General features: G+C 38.7%; 1 protein-coding gene across 8 annotated transcripts in view; it reads left to right on the top strand.

Moving 5' to 3' along the window:
• The window catches only part of Nol4 (nucleolar protein 4), a 330,361-nt gene extending 303,550 nt beyond the window's left edge, over nucleotides 1-26,811 (top strand). For all 8 annotated transcript variants that reach the window (XM_059246745.1, XM_059246744.1, XM_059246753.1 and 5 more), the window contains 2 exons: nucleotides 1,666-1,846; nucleotides 24,848-26,811. In XM_059246745.1, the coding sequence (XP_059102728.1) occupies nucleotides 1,666-1,846; nucleotides 24,848-25,041 (375 nt within the window). In that variant the 3' untranslated portion in view covers nucleotides 25,042-26,811. The remainder of the gene's footprint in view (nucleotides 1-1,665; nucleotides 1,847-24,847) is intronic.
• The last annotated feature ends 441 nt before the right edge of the window (nucleotides 26,812-27,252 follow it).

Genomic DNA, 27,252 nt, shown 5'->3' with positions numbered 1-27,252 from the left:
GAAATTAAGTCACTGGTATTACTGTACCATTAAGATTGGGATGTCATCAAGTTGTGAGTTCTCTTTTATAATCTTACTGGAAATAAATATGAAAGCTGTAGATCATGTGCCCCTTACCCATGGCTGAGTGAAACAGACTCATTTGAGCTGAGTATATCACCTTACGCAAGAACAGAATCATGCCAAGTTTTCATCATAGGAAAGATGAGATATCAATATAATATAGCTCAGCTGTAGAACAATCTTATTCACTGTTTCCCTTTTGTAGCAGCTGGGAAAAGACCTGACAATTACATGCTCTACTCAATGTTTACTTTATTCTGATCTGAAGCCATGCAAAACACTCCTGATTATGAAAAATTCACCCCTAAAATCTATTAGAAATAGATTTATAGAAATATTTCTTGTTGAAAATCAAAGAAGGCTAGGGATATGGCTTGGGGGTAAAGATCTTGTCTTGCTTGGAGAAGGTCATTCTCAACATGGAAGCATTAAGGGAAGGATGAAGTCAGAAGACATATAATGTACAGAGCAAGTGAAATTAAACTAGTTATGCTGCATATATTTTAGACTTTGTACACTCACAGCTAAAGAGAAATTCAATCATTTTGTCATTGAAAATATACCATTTATTACAAAGTTAATTTTTTTGTTCCCTTACAAGTCACCTTTTTGGCTGGGGTAAAGGTAGTTTCGTGGATGATGGTGAATGGGTACGCAAACAGAAGGGCAAAAGGCTGAAGGACCGGGTGTTTGCTAAGGCCTTTGTCAGGCTCCTAGAATGAAGGCAACAGGCCTAGTGAAGAGACTGTACTCAATCAAAATTGTTGATGTTTTTAAACAATAAAATAAAATAGAAAGGGGATGAGGAAAGGAAGAAACAGGAAAGAAAATGAGGAAGAAATGAAAGGCGGGAGATAGGAGAAGTGAACAAATAAAAGATCAAATTTTGTTAAATATTTTTTATCTTCCACTGTAATCACTTTCTGTGTGTTTTTAGTCTTAGTTTGTTGCTTAAAGTTGTTTTCTATTAATTAAAAGCCACCTTCTCTCCCAGTCACTTCCCCAATATCAGGAGAGAAATATTAAGTATAGATCCCAGGTGCATGCTCCTACTTCTCTGTGCGATGAAACCCTGTTCTCCAGCCTGACTCCACACAGACCTGGGGACCACCATTCTGTGCCTTTGACTTCTCAGCCACCTCCCCTGCAGCATCTGCTTTATTACAGCACACACTTACTCACTCAACAAATGTCCTTGGGCTTCATTGGTTTTATAGTACATATGAGGGTTTCTTTACCTGTTTTCAAGGTCGAACAGGATCCCACTACGTACGTGTCCCTTGATTTCTCTGTCCATTCACTTGCCAGTGGTCCTTTAGGTGACTTTCACCTCTTGGTGCTTGTGTAGCACTCTCTTTCTCTCTCATTTTTGATTTAGTTGGAAATTGTCATGTTTTCCATCTATAACCTTTCCACATTGTTGCCTTGCTTTTTTTATTATTGTCATTATTATTTAGCAAAGATGGAGAAAATATATACATTAGCTTAATGTTCACAGTAGGGAATTGTCTTACCCAGTGGCAGTCATGTGGCTGGCTTTGAGAGTGTGCAAGGTGAAGTAGAACAGGAATGTCACAATGATGTAATGCTGTTTCATTGCAGGACGAAATGACTCCTGCTGACAAACAGTGCAAGCCCGAGGCAGCCCAGGCCACCTACTCAACATCTACTGTTCCAGGCTCACAGGAGGTATTGTACATCAATGGCAATGGGACCTACAGTTACCATAGTTACCGAGGGCTAGGAGGAGGACTGCTAAACCTGAATGACACATCTAGTAGTGGTGAGTCTTTATAACAGATTGCATTTTGTGTGTTCATTTGGGGCTGGTATATTTTCTAAACCTGAGAGAAGAAAAAGGTTTTGCTGTTATCCATACTAGCCAGTGACAGTGGGGTGAAAACAAGGGCATTTGAAAACACAATGTTTGTCTTTCTGCCTGGATCTCTATTACATATTGTCACAGCTTCTGTAAGTAGCAGCAGTGTTGTTCAATTGAATGATTGCTGTTTTATATTAGACAAAATAATTCAAAGAGAATAAGAGCAATTTTTCACAAGTAGCAATTCATTCTGCATCTGATGTTATAAGGTACAGTTTGTCAAGAATGATGCACTATTTCATAGAGATGTGTGAGTTGGAGAATCTGAGGCATTGGGAACTTTATGGAATATGCAAGATTTTACTAAAAACACATGGAATGGGACAAAATACAGAAGCTACCATGCCTCCTCAGCTAGTAGATGAGCATCAATAATGCTTTGTTATTAGTGAGCAATGCCTAGAGCCAGCTTGTACTTGCTCATGCTTTTGGATTTCTTGCGTTTGTATGTCACAACATCTCAAATGAATCAGAGATTGAAAGGCTTAATACAGATCAAGTAACTCTTAGTTACGTGATTACCCTCTGGCAGCAGGCTCCTGGTTGGTATGGAGGTATTGCCAGAGTCCTCTTGCAGGCCGGGTCTAGAAACCCTGGACTGAGTTCTGTTGAGTTCTGCCTGCCCTAGCCACATGATTTGGAGCAGAGGTGTTGCTCCAAACTGGAAAGTTATTAGTTATACTAGAAAAGATGAATAAGTCAATAACACATCCTTTAAAATTGAAAAGGTAGTGTTCTTAACTTCATATTATACAACTGCTAGGGAGGAGGTGGGGTGGGATAAAACAGTTTGTACAATGATGGCTAACATTCACAAGACCCTACTTTCAGTTCTCAGTCTTTCTACCTCCATCAGGATGCTCTCTAAGCCACAGCAGGTGGTAGGAATGTCATGTTTAGAGCCCAGTCCTCAATGGTACCTTTTTCTTTGTATCCTTGCAGCCATGGATCTTTTCATTGTCCCACTGACAACTGCAAAGAGAGATTTCTCTGATCAAGGCTGTGGGTACAAATGCTTTACTTTGAGGTGTGATCTTCTCGATGGCTTGACACCTCTTCTTTTGTCATTTAAAGCATTGTTCTTGATATCTATTAATGTTCCTCGTTTGAAAGTTGACTGCACCAAATTTTAGTCATTTCTATAATATCTGCAAAAGAAAATGCTAACTTGGGTTCCCTTGGTAGTGGGAAGGAAAATAAATAGAAGTGAACAAAATTAGAATAAACCAAGATAGTTTTATTCTTACACAACCTCTATTCCTACATAAGCAGAATAATTTATCTTTGTTCCATAAATGGCTAAATCATGCTGTGGGACAATACAATAAGAAAATATGAGGCTTCTTGTTTTTAATTAAGAGCCTCACGACATGGATGACAGAGAAGCAGCCAACTGTGCTCCCAGACTTCAGGAGTTCTGTCCTATACTGTGATATTTGTCTGACTTAAGAGGCTGTCATTAAAAATACGGAGAGATCCCGGTGGGAGAAATGTGTACAAAGACAGAGAAGGAGGAAAACTCATACAGGATTTCAAAAGTTGTTGCCGTTCTTGTTCTTGTTGTAGCTGTTGCTATTTTGTGAAGAAAAGAGACCAATTGGGGTGCTGATCTTTACCACAGAATAGTAACAGGAAAGCTTTTCTTACATTTCAACTAATTCTCCAAAAAGAAAGCAAAGTTGTCTTTCAAATAAAAACAAAGACAAATAAAACAAAACAAGAGTTAAGTCTGGCCAGATTGTCTAACCATTTTAACTGCTGTCAGAAAAATAGCATCATCTAATTCTCCTGCCTTAGATCAAGCCTCCTGAGTTTTTTTAACCTGATGGTTCCTCTCTAATGTCATTTGTTGCTCATCCTTTAAGTCTATTACTTAGGACTCCCAGGTGTACTCACACACCCTCAGAAAATTCCTAAATTTATCCTGTGAAGTATATAACACAGTGAATGTGCACACACACACACACACACACACACACACACACACACACACAATCACCTTGGTGTCCATTCCTCAGTCATTGGTGAGATTCAAAAGCCACAGCAGAATTCTAGAACAGATGCCAATCATGCAGCTGTGTAAGTGGTAGAAATGCAACTCTTACAAATTCATAGTTTGAGTGTAGATAGAGCAGTATTATATTGAGACCTACTTGGTTTGATACTCTTTTCCTCTCTTCCCCCTAAAAACCTTCAATTTCATATAATGACAAAGACTTAAAGAAGCTAGAGGATCCTTTAACAGCAATCTCTTCCTACTAGGATCTCTGAATTTTTAATAATAAAAAAAAGTTCCTGCTGACCTCTTATGTCAGCCAAAGCATCAAAATGAAAGATGGATGTTGTGAAGCCTGGGAAGAGAGTGTGCTGGGAAGAGCCCCTCAGTTCTCTTCTCTGCCATCAGTGTCTACAGCCTACATTTTCATGTTATACACCATGCCCCATCTTTGCTTCTTGAAGGTTATAAAATAAGAAGTAGGCATAGGCAAGTTGGTGGCTAGCTTATGATAAAAAACATGTAAATATGGGCCAGAATTATGAGATGAGGGTCACTTAAATACTCTACAAAGAATAATTTCCAAGCCCTGAAGACTGCCTGTGTGCTGTTGAGAAAGCACACCATGAGATTAACCTACTTGTTAACTGTAGCTGTTTTTTTTTTTCCTCTTTGGGGGCCAACCACCCATCTCCCAAATAAATACATGGAGACTTAATCTTACTTATGAATGCTCAGCCCTAGCTTGGCTTGTTTCTAGTCAGATTTTCTGACTTAAATTATCCCTTTTCACTTTAACGACATTTTTGCCTCTAGGCTTTTTACCTTTCTTTCTTCTATATATCTTTCTTTCCTTCTTACTGAGTGGCTGGCTGTGTGGCTGTGTAGCTGGCCCTTGTATCATTCTTTCCTCCTTTTCTCACTCCTCACTCCTCCAGAGCCTAGAATTATCCTTCTATTTATTCTCTTTTCCTATTTAGCCCTCTCCTGCCTAGGTATTGGCCATTCATCTCTTTATTAGGCAATTATGTGTTTTAGGCAAACAAAGTAACACAGCTTTAAAGAGTTAAACAAATGCAACATAAAAGAATGCAATACATCTTTGCATCATTAAACAAATATTACACAGCATAAACGAATGAAACACATCTGAAACTATTATTTCTCAACAGTTAACCTACTATTATTTGTAACACTTTGAAAATGAGATGACTTTCTTTGAGCCTGTGGCTTTGGACTAAGTGTAACAGCAATTAAACAGCTAAATAAAAATCTTGGCAAACATCCTGTTTACACTGACACTAAAGAAAATTGCTCCAGTGTAGAAGGAGTTTGGCATCCATTGATGGTGATGGCCAAGGGAATGATTAACTCTGTACTATAAAGGGACTCAGAACAGCTTTTCATTCTCTAAGAATCTAGAATTCTTTTAACACTGGTATTGCTTACTGCTGTCTTGGTTTTGTTCAGTTTTGTTTCAAGTACAGAAAGACTACTAAGTTGATTTGGTACACAATTTCATTTATCTTGGGACTCTCTCCATAAATTCTGTGAATGTAAGCTATTCTGACTTACAGAAGACCCAGTTCCCAGCACCCACATCAGGCAGCTCACAACCACCTGTCATTTCAGCTTCTGGAGGCCCAGTGCCCTCTTCCAGAATCTGCGGAAATAACCCTGCAATAGAAATAATGAAATAGATATTTTTTAAGATGGTCTTTGTCTTGTTTAAATGTCAAAACACTTTCAATCCTACCTTATTCTACTGCTTAGCTCATTGCACACTTTGCAGAGACAATCATTTATGTATTTTGGATGCTAGGGGTGAGTGGTTTATATGATACAAACACAAAGAAGGCTGGAGATTCAAGTCTGTGGGAGATTATGTGCTTACCATATATCATTTCCTGGGTTTGATCCAGCACAGAAACCAAAAAGCAAAAGAATGAATAAGAAGAAAGCAAAACAAAAGAGAGGAAGATTCCAGTTGACTCATCAATGTGTAGGTCCACAGGGGTTTTAGTAGAGTTTTATAAACTCCTGTTTCATTTTGAATATAATAGCAGTTGGGAAATCTGGCCTACACTGGAGACTTCACAGCACAAGAAGAGTCTGTCTGTGACCATTGCCAGAGTGCCCTTCAAATCTTTTGCTAGCCAACCCACCATTTGTTTAGAGCTGGCAATGGCCTGCACCCAACAATCCAAATTTTCAAATTGGAGTATTATCAAAATGACAGCAGTTACAATTTGTATAAAGAATGTATTCAAATTAACCAAATGAAAGGAGCAAGAAGCAGCCAGTCATCCCATCATTATCCTTCCCATTGACATGGGGCATTCTGTCAGGAAGCTCACATCACACCATCTACAGAAGGCTATTGTGGCTCACTGCAGTTTCCCATTGGACCCCTTAAGTCTAAATTATGTGCAAAAGGCATCATTTATTTCTGGCTGTTTCCTCTCCACACACTCCATGGGGAGTAGACTTTTCAATCTGTTCTTCAACTCTGGTATAAAGTAGGCTGACATACAGACCAAAATCTAAAGGACCAAGTTGTTGTAATAATGGGCCTTAATAATTAACATTTGTATGGTTATTTCTAGTCTGCCTGAATCTATGTATCAGTCATCTTCCTTGTTTTGTCATGACATGAATATATGGGATTTCTACTTTAAAGGTTCTTTTGATCAAAGCTTGTCACTGAGTCTAGAACAGATACACTTGGTCATAGGCCTACCTATAGGTTATCACAATAGTCATACATGACTGAAGCCTCCTTTTTTTATGTGGACCTTATAAGTCTAGCACCTTAGCCCCTCAGTCATCACAGGTGTTATGGGAAATATTCAAAGAAGCCCTTCCATTCATCTACCCCTTTCACACTTGGCTTACAGTTTCCTTCAGTCCACTAAAGCAAGTTCTTCCTTACAGTGTTGTAGCAGTTGATGGGTAGGTTGTCATTAACTGCACCAATTGTCAAATGTAAGATGATTTTACCCTTATTTCCCAGATTTTATAAACATATTTGAATACTCTAATGATTAGAATTTTGAAACGTCCATGGTCTTGCCACCTAGGGCAGAACATTCTCATCACCTGTGTCCTCAGCGTTCTCTGCCTCTTGCCTCTTAAGCATTGGCTTTTTGACTTCCCATTCATTTTGTCCATGCTGCAATTACCCTTCCCTCCTCTGCCCTTTGTCCCTGTAAGCACCTTGTTCTGCACACTGCTCAAGGAAAAGCTCATTAGCTGTTACCTTTTCTTCTGCAAATGTCTGCGTCCTCATCCTCCCCTCTGAGCTTTAGAGTTTTTATATCTAAGTTTTAACTAGATGATATGGTCCAGCCATCCCAAGAGACCTTAAGTTAACAATGCAAAAATGACTTCTTCTTCCCCACATGTTCCATACGACACGGGCTGTCTTGGAGCTGATCTTGGGTACATATAACTTCCCTGCACCTGACTCATGTCACCTTTTAGGTTCCTTGAAACAACTGTGCTTTTTCCCCCATCACTTCCCAGGTCAGTGTTCTTCTTGTATGTTCCCATAATGCATTATGAAGACTTATTGTGTCTTCATCCATTTGTTATATACATTTTCCACAGAGAATAAGCATAGCTTGGAGACACACAGATGACTTTTTTTCACCTTCCTTATAATTGATATCAGTAATAAGCTGATTCGTATTTGGACTCAGTGGACACTAAATGAATACATGCATCATGAATGTCTATGTAAAAACATTCTCCCAATGAAACATTGTGCCTCTTTGGACATCTTCACAAAGTCCAATTAAGCATAGGAATGATAGAAGTTGAGGATATTATTTCTTATTCTTTTATTTTCTTTTCTTCTCTCTCTCTCTCTCTCTCTCTCTCTCTCTCTCTCTCTCTCTCTGTTGTACATGTGTTGGTATGTGTTAGTGCATGTGTGCAAGTGCACATATGCACATGGAGGACAGAGGACAGCCTAGGATAACATTCTTTAGGTTTGGTATTAGTAACTTTTCTGTTGCTGTGATAAAACACCATGACAGAGGCAATTGATAGAAGGAGGTTTTATTTGGGCTTATGGTTCCAGAGAATAAGAGCCCATTACCACTGTGATGGGGAAGAATGCAGCCAGGCAGACAAGGTGGCTTGAGTAGCAAGCTGATAAGACACATCTTCAAACTGCAAGTAGGAAGCAGAGAGAATGAAGTGGGAATTGTGCATAGCTCTGGAAACCCGAAATTGACCCCAGTAACACACTGCTTCCAGCAAGACTATGCCAACTAAATCTCCACAGTAGTGCTATCATCTAAGGACCAAATATCCAAATGCCCAAAAATTTGGGGACATCTCATTCAAACAACCACAGGTTCTGTCCACCTTTTATTTGAATCAGAGTTCTTACACTGGCCTACAACCCAAGTAGCAAGTAAGCCAGTGACCCCCAGGAATTTAACTGTATATGTTATTCAAGGGCTTGGATTATATGTACACTCCACCACACCTGGTGTTTTTCAGGAGCGCTCTGGGAGTCTCAGAACCTCATGCTATAAGGCAAGCATTTTACTAATTGAGCCGTGCTCCCTCCTCTGAAGATATCATCTAAATGTCTGGCATCTTTTTCTTAATGCCCTGAAGAGTACAATATTGAAGGAAGAGAAACATTTCATTTCAAATATTTCACAGAAGTATTTTGAAATTCATCAATTCTGCCTGAAAATACGCTTGGTTTTTAAACCTATGATTCAGGAAAAATGATTACTGTAAACATCCAGGGACCTGGGAGGTACTCAAGTGACTTTATCTTCTACTCTTAATAAAAGGTGATGGCTTGACAGTCACATGTGAAGAAGTAATGCTGCTTCATGGGGAGGGGCCTTCACCTCTTGCTCCACATTAGCTAAATGCTCTGGCTCTGTAATCTATCACAGAAAGCTCTATAGATAATGATTTTACATAGCAATGTCTGAAAGTGATTCGCAGATGCTACATAATCCTCTACAGGGAGCTGGTAGGTCCTTTACATATGGAAAGATGTTCATAATAACATATTATGTGAAAAAGGTGACTTATGTCATCAAATTAGAGTCCATGTAATTGGGAGTCTGCAGTTATTATAACTCTGTGGACTTCTTGTTGAAATGCAATGAGTTGTCAAAACAGAGTGAAATTTTATTTTGTTTTTTTAAAGCAGGGTAGGTTCAGTGAGTAAAGAGTATGCTAGTTAAGCATGAAGATCAATTTAGAAGACCCAGCATTCATATAAAAAGCCAGAATGCCTGTCTGCCCAGCACTGGGGAAGCAGAGACAAGGGGATTCCTAGAGCTAGCTGCTTAGCTAGTTAGAAACAGTGAGCTCCAGGTTCAGTGAGAGACTCTGCCTCAAAAAAAGTAGGTAAAGAATGGCAAAGAAAGATATCTAATATCAACCTCTTGCCTTTGGTACCTGAAGATACGTGTGGACACATACCTGCATATACACACACAAACAAAATCAATGAATTATAGGAAGATTTTTTTCCACTAATAGATTCAACTTGTTGCACTTGTATTTATATACACATGTGTATACACACACACACACACACACACACACACACACACACATTTTATTTATTGTATATACAAGTATTTGCTCTGCATGTGTGTCTGTAAACAAGTATATCTGGTACCAATGGCAGCCAGAAGTGGATCATCTGGAACTGGAGTTACAGATGGTTGTGGGCCACCATCTGGCTGCTGGCAACCAACCCTGGTCCCCTGGAAAAGCAGCTTGTGATCTTAACTACGGAACCATCTCTCTAGCCCCTATTGTTATATTATTTATTTATTTTGGTTCCTTGAGATAGTCTTTAGTGACACAGACTGGCCCCGCAGGCACTAAGCAGTCCTAATCTTTCTATATCTCCCAAGTGCTAGCACACAGGTATGTGTATCACCCTAGTGAACTGTAAGTAATTCACAACTAAGTAATTGTAAGTAATTGTAATAAGTAAGCTCATGTCTCTAATACAGTGGTTCTTAACCTTCCTAATGCTAAAACCCTTTAATACACTTCCTCATGTTGTGGTGACTCCAACCATAAAATTATTTTATTTTCATTGCTATGTCATAACTGCAATTTTGCTACTGTTATGAGTCTAATGTAAATATTTTTGGAGATAGAGGTTTGCCAAAGGGGTTGTGACCCACAGGTTGAGAGTCACTGCTTTAACGCATTCCTTTGATTACTTAATCGGCATTTTTCTGCTCTACACTACTCTTGTTGTATCCACATTGTGTTTTCTTTTCTTTTTTTTTTTCAAATCCAATTTTATCTAGATCTGTGGAATCCAATATGATAGTCACTTACCATAGGTGACTATTAATTTGAAATGCACTAAATGAAATAAAGTTCAGAATTCAGATCTTCCATCATAACAGGCTCCATTTCAACGGTTCAGTAGCCAGAGCTAATGGAAAGCCTGAGAGCGTAGTGAATGGCACAAAGAGCAGTGCTGCTCTCACAGGCATTTTGTTAAAAGTGCTGGTTCACGTGCTTAGATTGACCCTGGATGGTTTCGTTGCTGTGGAAATATTTTTCTGTATTGATTACAGCAGATATTCTGCCTTTGATTACTGTGTAACACTCTTTTCTCAATGAGGTAAGTTTGGTTGCATGGGAACTTCAAGGATGATTCTTAGAAAGCTTTGGTTCTGGAGACTAGGGGGATAGCTCAGTGTGTAAGGTGCCTGCTGATATGAGCACAGGATCATGAGATCAGATCCCCAGAACCCAGTGGCATATGCCTGGAACCCCTGCACTGGGGGAAGAGTGCAGAGACAGGAAGGTCCCTGAAACTTACTGGCCAACCGTTCTAGCCAAATCCATGAACTTTTTGATTATTTAAAGATTGGTCTCAAAAAATATGGAGATCAGTTAAAGAAAAACACCAGGAGTCAACCTTTCATGCACAAGTATGCACAAACATGTGTATACACACCTGCATACATGCACACACCCACACCCACACTAGCAAATGCACACACTCTATACACAAAGATTTAAAAAAATAAAAGAAAAAGAAATCTGTAGTTCTAGCTCAAGTTGCTTGATTTTTAAATAACTTTCATGCATCTGGGAGTTCTGTGTAAAGTTAATTCTTATTAATTAGTAACTTTGAGTGGAGCTAACTCCTAACGTAACATAGATGTTTAAAATCCTTTGTACATAAACTAGAATTACCCTGAAATTAGAAAACTAAAACTAAAACAAAATTCAGGAAATTCAGTTGTGGCAGAATGCGATGTGATGTTTAGCTGAAGGAAGTCCAAACTCAGTATCTAAAAACTTAACCACACTCTTGACACTTAATTTCATTCTTTATCCAGCTTTCCCATGTGGATCAAAACAATCACCTAGAATTCAATTGAGACCATGAATTATTTAGGCAATTTTGTATTGCAACACATAGAGATTTGGAGAGATGATACTTATCTATAAATTTTAATGAGTGAACATGATACTAGTAATTTGTTAGAAAATCAAAGAAATAATATGAATTATCTGCAGAATCCATGAAGCATCTTTCTAATTATCACTGGGCTTTCACTGGGTTCCTATAGGTCAGAGACCCTCAGAGACAGGCTTTGAAAGAGGAGGTGAGTGACCTGGCTTTCCCTGTCTATCCGGCATGTGTAATTGTGTTTACAGTTCAACACTGAGCAGGCTGTTCCCAGGGCTCCTTTCTCAAAGCCCGATCTCTACTACTGCATAGTAAAATGGATTTTTATGCACTCCAAACGTCCTCTTGAGAATCCTGTGCTGTGCACTGCAGGAGAGAAATGGAACAAGACCCCTTTAGTGTTCTGGGGCTGCTTTCTTGAGCCTGCTGATAAACTGCACAAGGACTCTTCAGGTGACATGAGATCATTAAGCTTGGTATGGGCTGTTTTCCTTGCACAGTGCCCTTTGAATGTTGACACACCCTCTGGGGATCTATTTGTATAAATCAGCCCGATTTCACCACTCTCTCTAGCTTCTGGCTTCGGGAAGAAGCTCCTGGGTGGGGGAGGAGTTCAGCATGCTTTGCTGTTCTGGGGAGTCAGCACCATTACCTTCTATAGGGAGCTTGAATGAACTGCCCTTCAAATCCTCCACTCCTAGCTTGGATATTGGTGGATCTCCCAGCACAGGCAGCAGGCCACTAATATCCCCCTACTAGAGATCTTTGTCTGCTTGAATCACCCCAAGATGGCTGAATACTCTGCCTCACCTTTGCACTTCCAGTTACAATGCTGGTATTCTTTTTGGTTATTTCAAGTCACGTGGTGATTTGAAGTGACCTTGGTTTTTGGCTGACATGTAGATGTCTGTAGCAGGAATCTTAACAGTTTTTATTAATGAAATCAAAGCTGAGCCAGGTATTGGGGTGAACACTGGAAGATCAGAGAGACAGAACAAGTCACAGCTAACCTCACCTGGTCAACTTCTCAGCTGATCTTGTTTCCTCAGACTGGAAGCCTCTGTGTCCTCATATCTGAATGGCTCTCAGCTGAACTATGCTGCTCAAAAACCTGAAAGCTTAACCAGCTAAATGCTTCTAGTTTCTGGTCTTCACACCTTATATATCTTTCTGCTTTCTACCACCACTCCCTGGGATTAAAGGCTCGCTTTCTGGGATTAAAGGCATGAGTCACCATGCTTGGTTGTATCCTTGAACAGATGGATTTCTGCCTCTGGAATGCTAGGATTAAAGGCGTGTGCTACCACTGCCTATCCTAAATATCTAGTGGCTTTTCTGTTCTCTGACCCCAGACAAGTTTATTAGGGTACACAATATTTTGGGGAACACAAAGCACCACAGATATCTACCCTGAAATCTCTCCTTCCATTTGTGCACCGGCAAGAACTTGTGGAAACATATACCTGTACTGCAGGAAGTCTGAGTCCATGCTTGTGTGGGCCACTCACTCCAACTCAGAACTGATCCCAAAATTAAATGTGCGGTAAGCTGGGGAGATGACACAATAGCAAAGAACACTTGTTGCTTTTGTAGAGGATCCAGGTTCCATTACTAGCATACACATGATGGCTCACAACCAGTTGTAATTCCTGTGGTGGTATTTTACTTGTACTGAAATGTGATTTTAATTGTATGTTAATAAATAAACTTGCCTGGGGGTCAGAATTTTAGAGCCATAGCAAGTGCGTGGCGGTGGTGGCGCATGCCTTTAAGGACCTGGAGGGCGGTACATACAGGCAATGACAAGGCAGTCACGTGTTTAGGTTTACAACCAATGAGAAGGCAGAACAGCTAGACTATAAAAAGGCATACACACAAAAAATTAGACCCCAAAAGGTGCAAATTAGTAGAGATAGACTACAGACTCTTAATGACTTTCAAAGATTATTTCGAAATATTTCTCATCTACGAACTATTGTTGGGGTAAAAAATGATGAACTGCATAATTTGTTCAAAACCTTAGAAGGTGACAAGGACTTAAATAGTCCAAGGGAGTTATCACCTGAAGCTGAGAAAGAATTGGCCTTGGTAGAAAAGAAAGTACATGAAGGGCACATGGATCGTATTGATCCAAAGCTGGATTGCATTTTGGTTATTTTACCTTCTAGGCATTCTCCTACAGGAATATTAATGCAGAGGGAAGATATTATATTAGAATGGATATTTTTACCAAATAAACCAAATAAAAAATTAAAAATTTATGTGGAAAAAATCTCTGACTTGATTTGGAAAGGAAAATTGAGACTTCGTCAATTAGCAGGAATAGACCCAGCAGAAATTTTCGTACCTTTAACTAAGGAGGACATTGAAAAATTATGGACAGAAAATGCCCTTGGCAAAGGGATAATGCTTCAGTCCTTCGAGGCTGGACACCTCTGTAGCCATGAAAGTCTATATTCATTCTTTTTTTTTTTTTTTTGGTTTTTTGAGACAGGGTTTCTCTGTGTAGCTTTGCGCCTTTGCTGGGACTCACTTGGTAGTCCAGGCTGGCCTCGAACTCACAGGGATCCACCTGGCTCTGCCTCCCGAGTGCTGGGATTAAAGGCGTGCGCCACCACCGCCGGGCTCTTGCTATGGCTCTAAAACTCTGACCCCCAGGCAACTTTATTTATTAACATACAATTAAAATCACATTTCAGTACAAGTAAAATATAAGTAAAGTACAAGTTACAGGGTATCCACTACCATCTTCTGACCGCCATAAGAACCAGGCATGCACATGCATACATGCAGGCAAAACATACGTACACATAAAATAAATGAAATCTTTAAAAAATATATAGTGGTATATTACTCTGTATTGTCCTTTCTTTATTTGTCATATATATGTGCATATATATATATATATATATATATATATATATATATATAATGTGAATATAAAACTTATGGAATCCTATGACTAGATTATACTATATAAAATGATTACAAGGATGGTTATATATTATAAAAACCTTGTTCCAAAATTCATATTCATGAACACAGTTTGTTCAAAAGGATGAAGCAGCTTATCTTATATTTATGTTCAAAGTAGACATATTTTATTCTTTTATAATAGTCATTTTATGGACCTATACAAAGCCTCTCCCTGCATATTACTGAAGACAGAGTTTATAGATTTCCATTAAGGTTAATGCCCTTTCCCCAGCTTTTCACCTTTGTTATTAAATGGCTTAGAAAGCCAATTAATATTTTATAAGGAATAGAATAATCATGCGGGCAGATCATCGTGGGTCAGAGCATTGAAAGGGATGTAGCAACCTACAATTCTGCTTCACTTTCAAATCTCTTGATGTTTGCTGAAGGAAGGTGAATATTTGATAAGCAATCAGAGAGATAAGGCAAGCGCAAACAATCTAGTTCCAAAAACCTCTACTTAAGTTTTTATGTGTCTTAAATCTTTATACTTTACTTCTGCGCCATATTGACAAATAGGATAAAAAGCTTCTCAGGACTGGGAGACAGCTAAGTGTGCAGTGTACCTGAAATCCCAGTACTTCTCCAGCAAGATGGAGACAGGACAACCCGAAGAAGCTGATAGGACAACTGCCCTGGCATACACAGCATGAACAAGATAGCCTGTCTCAAACAAGACAGACAGCAAGTGCTCACACCCAGTACTGTCCTGACCTCCACACAAGCTTCTACCACAAACACACACAAAATGAGAAGTTTCTTCAGCACCAATACCCTATTCTGCATGAGTCCTGTGTCTTTCACAGTTTTTGGTAATTGTAGATAGAATATGAATGTTCTTTTTGAGTGCATAGGAAAGCCAGGCTTGCTGACCTTCATTTCTGTTAGATGACTCACTAAATGATAGTCTGTGTACTAGAGGCCTACGCGTTTTCCTTTCAAAAGGTAATGTCTGTTTTCCTCTTCTAATCTTGAAATCATTTGAATTTGAACACAACAACAAAAAATGTTCTAGAAGTAGCACCCTATTTTACCTCCACTTCCAAGGCAACCAGAGTTACGGTGACCGTGGATACACATCCTCTGTAGCATCTCTTAAAATATGATTTGCTAATACTTTCCAAGTCTTCCTTGTCAGAAATTAAAATATAGAATAATTTATCAAGGTTGTAGAAATAGATGAGTCACACTGAAGAATTTCATGTTTTTGTCCTATACATATATAACATGAATATAAAACTTATGGAATTCTATGAATATTTTATGTTGTATAAAATGACCTGCATGAATGTCACCTCCTTATGGCACATTTTGACAGTGATTTAAATCACTTGAATAAAAATGATGTGTCATATGTAACTGCACATTATTGATAGTGATGTGAATATGGGAAAATGGTTTTTAAAAAGTATGTAATTTTGGTTCTTAAAACAGTTGATGAGGGCTGGATAGATGTCTCATTCCCTAAGAGTATTGATATTCACAGAGAACTGATACTCAGTTCTCAGTACCCCCATCAAGTGGTTCATATTTACCTGTAACTCCAGTGTCAAGGAATCATACCTCTTCTGACTCCACAAGAACCTTACTTATGTGGACATATTCATACACAGACACATGGATATATGTACAACTAAAAATTAAACAACAACAAAATCAGCCACTGATTCAAATACAAAACTCAACCATGCCTTACGGGACTTTTCTAAAAGTATTTTCCAATATAGTAATGACCAAAGAGAGAATCAATGTTGAACTTTTAGTATTACTCTAAAATTTTAATGTAGTTATTAATTATCAATTTGATTGTCAATTACTAATAATTTCAATTCTAGAGGAAGTATATCCTCAACAATTAACACGTTTCTTACCTCATTATTATCCAGTGATTCTATGATGGTTATAGTTTGCCTAAGATTTTAAGTCACTGTAGAACTAACTATTAAATCTAATCACTATGGGATAAATGTGTGTATTTAATATACAGGAATTTAAAAGTATTCATATAGTCATTAAGCATACAGAAAGAATACTCCTTTTCACATTTTATGTTTATAACAAATTAGATAATTACCTCAAAACTTTAAAGGTAGCTGAGATTACCAGCCCTTTAGAGGAGAACTCCATAATAAACTTTTAAATGTAATTGTTAATATGTTTTTATCAATTTGACTTGGCCATAGTCCAGACATTTCACTATTAATCAGGTTGGAATCATCCAACCAGTTGAAGACCTCACTCAAAAACAGCCAAATTGTTGAAAAGAAGGACATTCCCCTGCTTGAGACTGACTGAACTACAGTGCAGGAGCTTTCTCAGACTGAAGCCGTAGTTCTCTCGGGGCCTGTGTCTACATGTCTACATGCAGCTAGAGTACATCACCATCTCTGCTAGTCCCCTGAACACAGCCTCATCATTGACTTTGCTGAGGATTTAGACTGCTGGCTGCAGATCTTGAGATATCCTACCCTCCAAATTGCATGTAGCTATCAATTCTTTATTTTCTATATATGCACACACAGACATGCATGTGCACATATACATGCATATATGCATATGTTTATAACTAATATATATATGAAGAACTATAACACAATGAATCATACCAACTTAAATAAGTCCTTAAACTTTAATAATGTTAATATAGCTGGGGAAATGGCCCAGCTGGTAATGTGTTTGTGATGCAAGCATGCAGACCTGAGTTCAATTCTCAGAGCCCACATTACACATAACCTAAGTGTGGTGGCACACACTTTTAATCCAAGAGCTGGGGTGGTGGAAAGAAGAGGCTCCCAAAGGTTTACTGGCCAACCAGCCTTGTCTAAACAAGCCCAAGGCCAGAAAGAGACTCTGTCTCAAACAACAGGATGGACAGCTTCTGAGGAATGACACTCAAGGTTGTTGCCTGGCTTACACACACACACACACATAGCTGGAGTTTTCTCCAGTCCCTCCCAAGCCCACAGCTGCTCAGACCCAAATAAATACACAGAGACTTATATTAGTTATAAACTGTATGGCCATAGCAGGCTTCGTGCTATCTAGTTCTTATATCTTAAATTGACCCATTTCTATATATCTATACCTTGCCACATGTCTTGTGGCTTACCAGTACTTTACATCTTGCTTCTCATGGTGGCAGTGGCTGACAGCGTCTCCTCGATTCAGCCTTCCACCTCCCAGAATTCTCTCTGCTTATCTTACCTATACGATACTTCCTGCCTGGCTACTGGCCAATCAGTGTTTTATTTATCAGTCAATCAGAGCAACACATTTACAGCATACAGAAAGACATCCTCAGCACACACACACACACACACACACACACACACAAATTTTCTTAGTGACTAATGGAGCAGGGCCCAGTCCATTGTGGGTTGGGCCACCCTTGGGCTGGTGGTCCTGGTTTCTATAAGAAAGCAGGCTAAGTGAGTCATAGTGAGTAAACCAGTAAGCAGCCCTTCTTCCTGGCTTATGCATTGGCTCCTGCCTCCAGGTTCCAGCTGTGACTTCCTTTGATGATGAACTGTAGTATGGAAATATAAGCCAAATAACCCCCTCCTGAAGTTGCTTTGCTCATGATGTTTTATCACATCAATAGTAATCCTAAGTCAATCACTGAGCCATCTTACTGGTCAGTTTTTTTTAATGTACTGTAATTGTACATATTTGTAAAATACAGTGTATGCAGTATCAAAGTAATTAGCATTCCCATCTCTTTATCATTTCTTTTATATAATCATTTAAACTAAGTCCAAAACAAAGAAAATGCTGAAATAAAAGAAAATAAGTCTGAATATTACTTTAAATAGGAAACAAGAAATAGAATGACCAATCAACCCCAAAGCTGAGCATTTGAAAGGATTTAAAATTCTCTGTGAAGACAAATCAAGAGAGAAGAGCATAGAAAGATAATAAAATAACAATGAGAGGACATGAGAGAGTGTATTCATGCCATTCAGTGAAAGATCTGATTTTACAAACATTAACTCCAAGAAAAATAGATCTCCAAAACGAATCTGTAGACATCGAGCATGATCGGAATCACAAACACTTGCCTATTCAAGGGATCAGACCCCAGTGGGTTTGCAAATAATTTTAACCAAAACAATGGGACTTGATAAGCTCAGTTTTAGGTGAACAAATACAAAGCTGGGGCTGGGGGACATGGAAAGTACCCGGATTTTTTATGACATCATAATGATCCTATCAGGAAAGATATCCCAAGGGCAAATTCTGGTGCCCCTAGATTTGTGAATATAAACGAAACTCATTGGCTGTTGAATCTGGTGATGTATTTAGTTTGGTAGTTCAGCTATTGTTTACCATTGATAAATATTTACTTCTTTATCTGAAGGTGAAGGGAAGGTCATTTATGAGGTGTCTGGGGTGAGCCAGCACAGCAGCAGATACTTTATATATGTTACTCAAAGTAGCTAAAGTATCGATTTTTTTTTGTTGTGAATTTATTTTACCTTTCGACAGAAAGGTACTAAATTATCATCAGTGAATACTTGTATTGAATATCTGCTGCCCTCAAAAGAGAAACGAAACTTAGCTTGTAGACAAAGTTAGCATCCAAACAGCTTGCTAGCCAACAAAGGCACTACATTTACATTAGATTATTGTGTTTGACTGCAATAGCCAAAGTCATGCTCAGAACAAAGAAACCATTGAACACTATTGAGATTATAGAATGAATGGTTCTGAAAGGATGTGGAAAATATGATCCTGACAATATCAGTGATCACTTAAAACATCTAAGTAACTGACTGCAAATAGCTTTCTTTGCCTCTTAAGAACTTAGGATGTTTCTGCTATGTTACTCTTGTTTATTCCATGTGTATTCAAGGAATTGGTGAGATTGAAGAGACTGAAAAACTGGTGTCTATTAGGCATGGATTAACTATTGCCAAGATCAATTTCAAAGCTGACAAAAAAATAACTCAGCACAGTCTAAAGTGGGATCAGTTAAGATATGAGAAACACAGAGAGCTATTTGGACAGATTTTTAAAGTGTATTGAAACAGATGACATACACCCATTCATTAAGATAATAGTAAGAGCATGGTGGGAAACATCCTACTCTTCCAAATGTCATTGAAACACTGTCATCCTTAAACTTAATTCTCACCAATTAAACCATCTTAATTCTATGAAATTACACCAGAAATAGAATCTGTGTAGTATTGGGGGAGGTATGCATGTATGGGTGTGTGAAAGTGGGATTTGTGCATGTGAATGCCAGGAAACAACCTCAGGTGTTGTTTTAGTTAGGCTTTCTTTGCTGTGATGAAACACCATGACCAAAGCAAGTTGGAGAGGAAAGGGTTTATTCAGCTTAAGCTTCCACATCACAGTTCGTCATTAAAGGAAGTCAAGAGAAGAACTCAAGTGGGGCAGGAACCTGGAGCCAAGAGCAAAGGCAGAGGCCAGGGAGGAGTGTTGCTTACTGGTTTGCTCATCACTTGCTCAGCCTGCATTCTTATAAAACAAAGGACCACTATCCCAAGGATGGCAGCACCTACAATGTACTGGGCCCTCCTCCATTGATCACCAATCAAAAAAATGCATTAAAACTGGGTCTTATCGAGAAATTTTCCCAATTGAGGCCCCCCTCCTGTCTGAGGACTCTAGCTTAAGTCATGTTGACATAAAACCAGCCAGCACAGGTGCTGTTCCCCAAATGTGTCCACTTTTCCATTAAGACAGAGTCTCACTGGCCTGGACCTCAATAAACAGGCAAGGCTGGTTGACCAGCAAGCCCCAGGGAATCTACCTGTCACCACCTCCTCAACACTGGGATTTCAGGTGTTTACACTCTTCACTCTTTGTGGTGTGTGTGTTAGGGATCTGAACTCATGTCCTAATGCTCATGTGGCAGGGATTTTACTGACTGAGCCACTTTCCAGCCATGTCTGTCTAATACATATATATTAGATTTATTTTATATGTATAGGTGTTTTGTCTGCATGCATGTATGTGCACCACATGTAGGCCTGATACCTCTAGAGACCAGAAGAAGGTATTGGATCCCCTGTAACTGTAGCTGCAAATGGTTGGAGCCACTGTGTGGATGCTGGGAATTGAATCTAGGTCCTCTGCAAGAGCACTTTCTCTACCCTTCCCACTATAATTTTTAACAATTAAAAAGAGTTACCATGAGCCGGGCGGTGGTGGCGCACGCCTTTAATCCCAGCACTCGGGAGGCAGAGGCAGGTGGATCTTTGTGAGTTCAAGGCCAGCCTGGTCTACAGAGTGAGATCCAGGAAAGGTGCAAAGCTACACAGAGAAACCCTGTCTCGAAAAACAAAAAAACAAAAAAAAAAACAAAAAAAAAGAGTTACCATGGTCTTCAAAAATATAGTTCTCATTGCTAAAAATTTTTTTAAAAAGTGTTCTAGTATAGCAACATTATCTCAAGTAAATTAAAACTAAAACATTATTATAAAATGAGGCAGCTTTAAACAAAAAACAAAAATGTACCATAAACTGGGATCAAACAGTCAACTGATAGATTAATTTTAGAAATGAAAATGAATAATCATGAATATATACATTCACTTAAATATTAAGAATCATAAATGGCCATTTATTTACAGCTTAAATATACCTCACACCTTAAAGAATGAATCATGGCTCTTATTTTGGCACAGATTAACATGACATACCTTTAACTTTTGATTCAACTTTTTAGAATTATCATAAAAAACAAGTCCATATCACTTTGACCAACACAGAATACTTAAATAAACATGACTTTATGGAGTTTTGTATTTGCCTTAGCTGTATTACTGAGACTTTTTCCTCTTTTGGCATCTTTTTGGTTTAGTCATTGTCCTTCCAATTTGCTGGCTTGGCTCATCTAATAACCATAATAACCATGCTTTCAATGGTTTTGTCTTCAAAAGTAACTTCCTAGACTTGAGTTCCACAGTCTTCATCAAATCTGAACTCTTATAGTGGACATGCATTCTCATTATGTGACAGTTGTGTTTTGAGTTAAGCTCAATCAGTCCAATCTAGCATTGCATCTTTGAGATGAAATGGAAGAGTGGTAGTGAACTGGGGGAGGGCTGTGTGAGTGCTCACTGAAGAAATGTCTATTACATACGTTTTTCTTCTTACTCACCTCGTAACATTAAAGATCTGAATAACAAACACTTAGCAAAAGGGGTTTCTTATGGTTTGGAAGGTGGGATGGCTAATGAAGGTATAAAAATTACGAAGTTTTATCAAATTTGTATAGATTAGTAAGTATTGAAGAAAACTGTGTAAGTCTTCACTGAGTTGGGATGTTTAAAATTTTAAGGCAAATGGGACCTGGTGGTTCATGCTTGTAATCACAGCACTTGGGAGGTGGAGGCAGGAGGATCAGAAGCTGAAGGTCATCCTTTGCTATATAGTGAGTTCAAAGCCACCTGGGCTACATGAGACTCCATCTCATAAACAAACTGTAACAATCAAAAATCTATAAAAAAGAACTTCAAGCCAGAGGTACACTCTGAGGAAGTCTTAAACTGTACTAATTTGTAGCTAATGTTTTCCTGCCTGGCCCACAGTCAGGACAAATCTCTGTCACCTGCCAGTCCCACAGCTGCTCAGACCCAACCAAGTAAACACAGAGACTTATATTGGTTACAAACTGTATGGCCGTGGCAGGCTTCTTGCTAACTGTTCTTACAGCTTAAATTAATCCATTTCTATTAATCTATACCTTGCCACGTGGCTCGTGGCTTACCGCCATCTTCACATGCTGTTTGTCATCGTGGCAGCTGGCAGTGTCTCTCTGACTCAGCCTTCCACTTCCCAGTTTTATTCTCCTCCTTGTCCCACCTATACTTCCTGCCTAGCCACTGGCCAATCAGTGATTTGTTTATTGACCAATCAGAAAAACACATTTGCCATACAGAACATCCCACAACACTAATTGAGTGAGGTTCCTTCACCCCAAAGACAACTAGACCCTGTGTTCAACCTTGTCTCAATTCCAGTTCAGGATTCAGCAATCCAGCTTCTGAGAGGAGGATCCTTCCAATTTCTTTCTTTCACTCACTTTGTTGGTATGCATATTGAACTTCTTGACCGTAAAGTAAAATCAGATTAGAAGAGTGTCCACCTGCAGCCCATAACACCTGCCACTATGATGATTCGAATGGGAGGGGAGGTGGAGAGGTACTTGGAGGGGAGTAGATGGAGGGGAAACCATAATCAAGATATATTATATGAAAAACAAGTCTATCAATAAAAGGAAAATAAAACACGGAAATTCACACAGACAGAGCAGAGACTGTTAACTGTTCGTTTGAGCACAGGTTCAGTGACTCCTTTCCACAAATGTGACAAGCCGTGCTTGTCATGTCAATAACATGATTTTGTAAATAGCAGACTAAATGGAGGATAAACCCTGCCTGAAAAATCAAAGCTTGGAAAGGCCACGACAGAAGCAGAAGTGTGTATCTCTTAGAGGTCAGAGTTCTTTGCGCAGTTCTTATGTCTGCTCTAATTAAATTTCAAGCCAAGACGTTTCCCTCTCAGGAGACCTCTACCTCCTTCAGGGATCGATGGAAGAAGGGCTGGGTCTTGACCTGTATCCCGCATGCCTCAAAAAGAACTTGTAGGAAAATGATATTCCTTGCTTTAGCTCATAAAAAGAAATGCCATTTTCTGAATACTTACACATATTTAGAGTATGTTAAAAACACTTTCATGTTGCAGAATCATTGCAGTTTGGGATCTTGACTGTTGTGATAGGCTTAGTGATATTTTATTCAATTACTATTAAATTTAGATATTTTCTCCAAGTTGTGTGAATTTTAATAAATGCTTGCTGAATTATAAAAGCAAATATATAACTATGAGATTTTGATGTGAAGTGTCTTCTCAATGTTAATGTCTGAACTCAAGATTTTAAATAAATTTGTATATAATTTTTTAAGTATAAAGTACTAAATACTGTCCAAAATCAGTACCACCAGAGTTGGTTTAAATGTATAATGGAATACTGGGGACATCGGACTTATTTTATGCAAATAAGATGCAGCTTAATAACGTAGAACATCTAGTTCCTCTGTAGGGCTGTTGCAAGAAGTACTTCCTTACTCCAGTTCAAAGAAAATTTCAGTCTAACCTGTTATAAAACTAATTCACCTAGTAGACAACATTATTTTGATGTAAGAAAGAAAGATCTAAAACAACTCCTTTAAAAAGAAAGAAAGAAAAGGTTAATTGAAGTCCTTAATATGCAGCTTGAACTTTGTCCCCTCTATACACCGAACAGAAGTACCTCGGCCCTCATGTCTACACTGCTTAAGAGGTTGTACGGTTTCTTCACACATTGCTGTGTTAAAATGCTAGCAGAGTCACTTAGAGGAGAAGGGGTTTATTTGAAGTCACAGTTTGGAATTACCGTTCATCATGGCTGGGAGCTCAAGGCAGCAGGAATTTGAAGCATCTAGTCACATCCACAGTGAACAGGCAGAGATGAAGTAGTCACTGTATGAATGCCTACACTCCTACACTTTCAGGGGCTCAGCCCACAAAGTGCTGCCACTCACATTTTGGGTAAGTCTCAATCAACTTAAGTGAAAATTCAATTAAAGCAATCAAGCTCCACATACATACCTGCCCATAGACCAACCTGATCTAGACAATCTCTCATTGAGACTCTCTTCCCAGATAATTCTTGATTGTGCCAAATGGACAAATTATTTTCACAAGACCTGACCAGTTGCAAATCAGTCAAAATGTTAGCATGGATAGGGAAAGGGCTCCTGCAGCCCCACTCTTGGCCGAGAAGCTCCTGGTGACTTGAGATACATGGACTGTGTGGGTAGTCCATGCTTCAGTGGATGGTCTTACACCCATGCTCATACCAGCAGCATTAATTGGACTCAGTGGACTTTTTAAAAAAGGAAATAAAGTTGGGAGGGAGACTTTGAAGGAGATGTGGATGGAGTTGGAAGGGCAGAAGTAGATGGGTGGACATGATCAAAATACATCTTCTAAACATGAAATTCTCAAAGAATAATTTTTAATGTATAAAAATATTAAAATATAATTTTAAAATTATCTTGGAATTCATTAAAATTCTGAATTTATGGGAGTTATCATCTTTGTTAATAAATGCAGCAAATAAAAATATTTGCAATTCATCATTGCAATGCTGGTACACTGAAGCATCTGCAACATGTGGGAGACAGACTGAAATTGAATTCTGCCAAGAACTCATGTTCAAAGGGCTTGAGTCTTCTCTATAACAAGAAGTGATGGCTGGATGCTGCCCAAGATACCTGAAAAAAATCCTCAGACATCCACATCACATCATACTACTCTTTAGTCTTCCAGAGAGCAGATGCATTTGATTATAGAGACCATGACTTTCTCATGACAGCATTCATGAATAAATTCAGTCGTAATTTGATGGGTGCTCATATGTGAGATGTTAGAATAAATACTATTCCTGTCTTATTTTGCGATTCTTTTTGTCTAGGACCCACAGATCTCAGCATGAAGAGGCAGCTGGCAACTGGCTCAGGATCCTCCAGCAGTTCAAACTCCAGACCTCAGCTGAGTCCAACAGAAATCAACGCTGTGAGACAGCTTGTCGCAGGGTACCGAGAATCGGCTGCATTTTTATTGCGTTCTGCAGATGAACTGGAAAATCTCATTTTACAACAGAACTGAGGCAAACGATGTCCATAGTCACTGAGTTCTGAATTCGCAGTTTCCACTAATGACAGTTGATTTCCCAGCAGAGATACTCCTGGTCTTGCTGCACAGTCTTCTAAGAGAAATACTTCCATCATGCCACGTCGTCCTTGATCTATACACTGGTGTGTTAAAGAACTTCAAAGGAACTCTGACCTTGAAGTACTTGAGATGCTTAAATGTGCCCAGCCTGTTGCTTTCTGTTTTAGTGTGTCAACATAAATATCACAAGCAATTTTTAAAAGGCTGCATATTCTTAATTCAAGGATAAAAATGAAGAAGCTTGGGGTATGTAAAAAATAGCTCAAGATCCAACTGAAATATTAGTGGAACTTTCTACTGACTCATTGGACTGAAAGATGAAGTATCTGAAAAAAAAAAAAGCCAAATTTCTTGTTGCTACAGGATATGACAACAATGAAAAGGATCTTGTATTTTAAAAGAAAAATGTAATTTTTATAAAAAGAATACTTGTTTTTCATTCGAAATGGTCATTTTTACTTTGGTAACTTTTTCATAGGTCTTAAAAGAAAACTGTTTTTTGAGAAACTACTGTAAGTACCCTTTCCACATCCCTTTTGCCTTCTCCTCTTTCCAAATTCTTTCTACAAAATAATAACAATAATAATAACACTCAATGCTGGAAAACAAACAAACAAACAAACAAACCCTTTGCCTACTTCCTTTAAGCTGTCCCGTCAGGAACTACTTCCAAGAGATGCCTGCAATTCTGTACTTCTGTGAGTCTCAAAACACCCACGCCACACGGCAGCTTACCACAGCAGTTTTCATGACCGAGGTTTCTAAACGTTAGAAAGAGATGTGTTGAAACGCAGCACATCGTGCTTGCCCTAAAGCTGCTTGCCACTGGATGCGCTGCTGTCCCACAAGCGACCTTCCAGAGCAGCGACTGGATGTAGATGACTGAATGTTAGGAGGTTGCAAGTGACAATCTTAACCTTTGCACTCTCGTGTGTACTTTCCATTTCTGTTGGAAATTGTTTCCAGAAAAGGCTGTTATATCTCCTGATACGATTTGTATCATTTAGATTTTTTTTTTTTTGCTAAAATTGAGAACTCTCAGCAGATAGAGCTGAACCTTAAAATGAACTGCCCCCTCTGTCCCGCAAGCTCTGCCCTTCTTTTCTCCATTTCTAGTGTTAGACACACACACAGAGTGGTGTTTTCTGTGCACTGAAGCAAGCCTATTTTTAAAATATTTAAGAAGTACTTTTAGTTCATGCTTGTACTATTTTCCTTTCTGTTGTTTAGCTTTGGTTGAATTACAGATTCTTTGTGCATTCTTGAATTTGCCTTATTTTATGTAAAATGTATGTCATTCGGTTTTTGACAATGAGCTGAAGGCATCAGTGGTGTTCCTTTCCTACTTGTTACATATAGTTTTCCAAGTACTGACTGTGATTGTGACCAGGTAATGTGCACTTTTTCTTGTAACTGTGGACATTGCTATGCTTTTTTTCTTCTAGTGTTTCTAGAATTATTGTTCCTTACAGTTACGTAAACAAAAAACAAAAAACAACAAAAAAAGAAATTTTGTGATACTGTTGGTGAATATAATGTGAAAATCTTATTGAAATATGAGTATTTTGGAAATACATAGATGCACAAACACCTTTTAAAGGTGTGAATTTAGAGTTTGCTTATTTAATGAAAATTTTAAAAAATGAGGGCTGGTATAATTTTCTCTGTTTTTGTTTGGTTTAATAAACAGATTTCTGTGTTAAAGCAACGATTCTTGTAAACTTCATTTTGTTTTTTTGTGGTGCTAAGGTTGAAACCCGCAGCTTTGGACGCATTGGGCAAGCACTCTAATCCTGGGCTATTCTGGCTGCCTATAAATTTCAGTACTTAATTTTGGGCAGTTTCTGCTTAAAATATGAAGTGCAGTCTTGTGCCTACATTTGAAAAACGAATATTCCAAATTTTATTTCCCTGAATATCCCAAGGCTGATACACTCAGACTACTAAAAACTTCGTTCGGAGAAGTGAAGGGAACCAGCAGGGCAAGGCTACTACACAGGATTCTTCAAACCTATGCGGAAGATGGGCTTGTTAGCTTTAGGCTTCATTTTTTTCTCAATCTGATCTGACTCTTTAAAGCCTTCTGATGGCTGCGTGCTCCAGGGCTAAGGGGGTAGCTCAGTGTGTGAGGTGTATGCTCGGAAA

Source organism: Peromyscus eremicus, chromosome 19 (genome assembly GCF_949786415.1).
Source record: "Peromyscus eremicus chromosome 19, PerEre_H2_v1, whole genome shotgun sequence".
NCBI lineage: Eukaryota > Metazoa > Chordata > Mammalia > Rodentia > Cricetidae > Peromyscus > Peromyscus eremicus.
The sequence above is the reverse complement of the archived record's forward strand: the minus strand, read 5'-3'. Positions and strand labels throughout refer to the sequence as shown.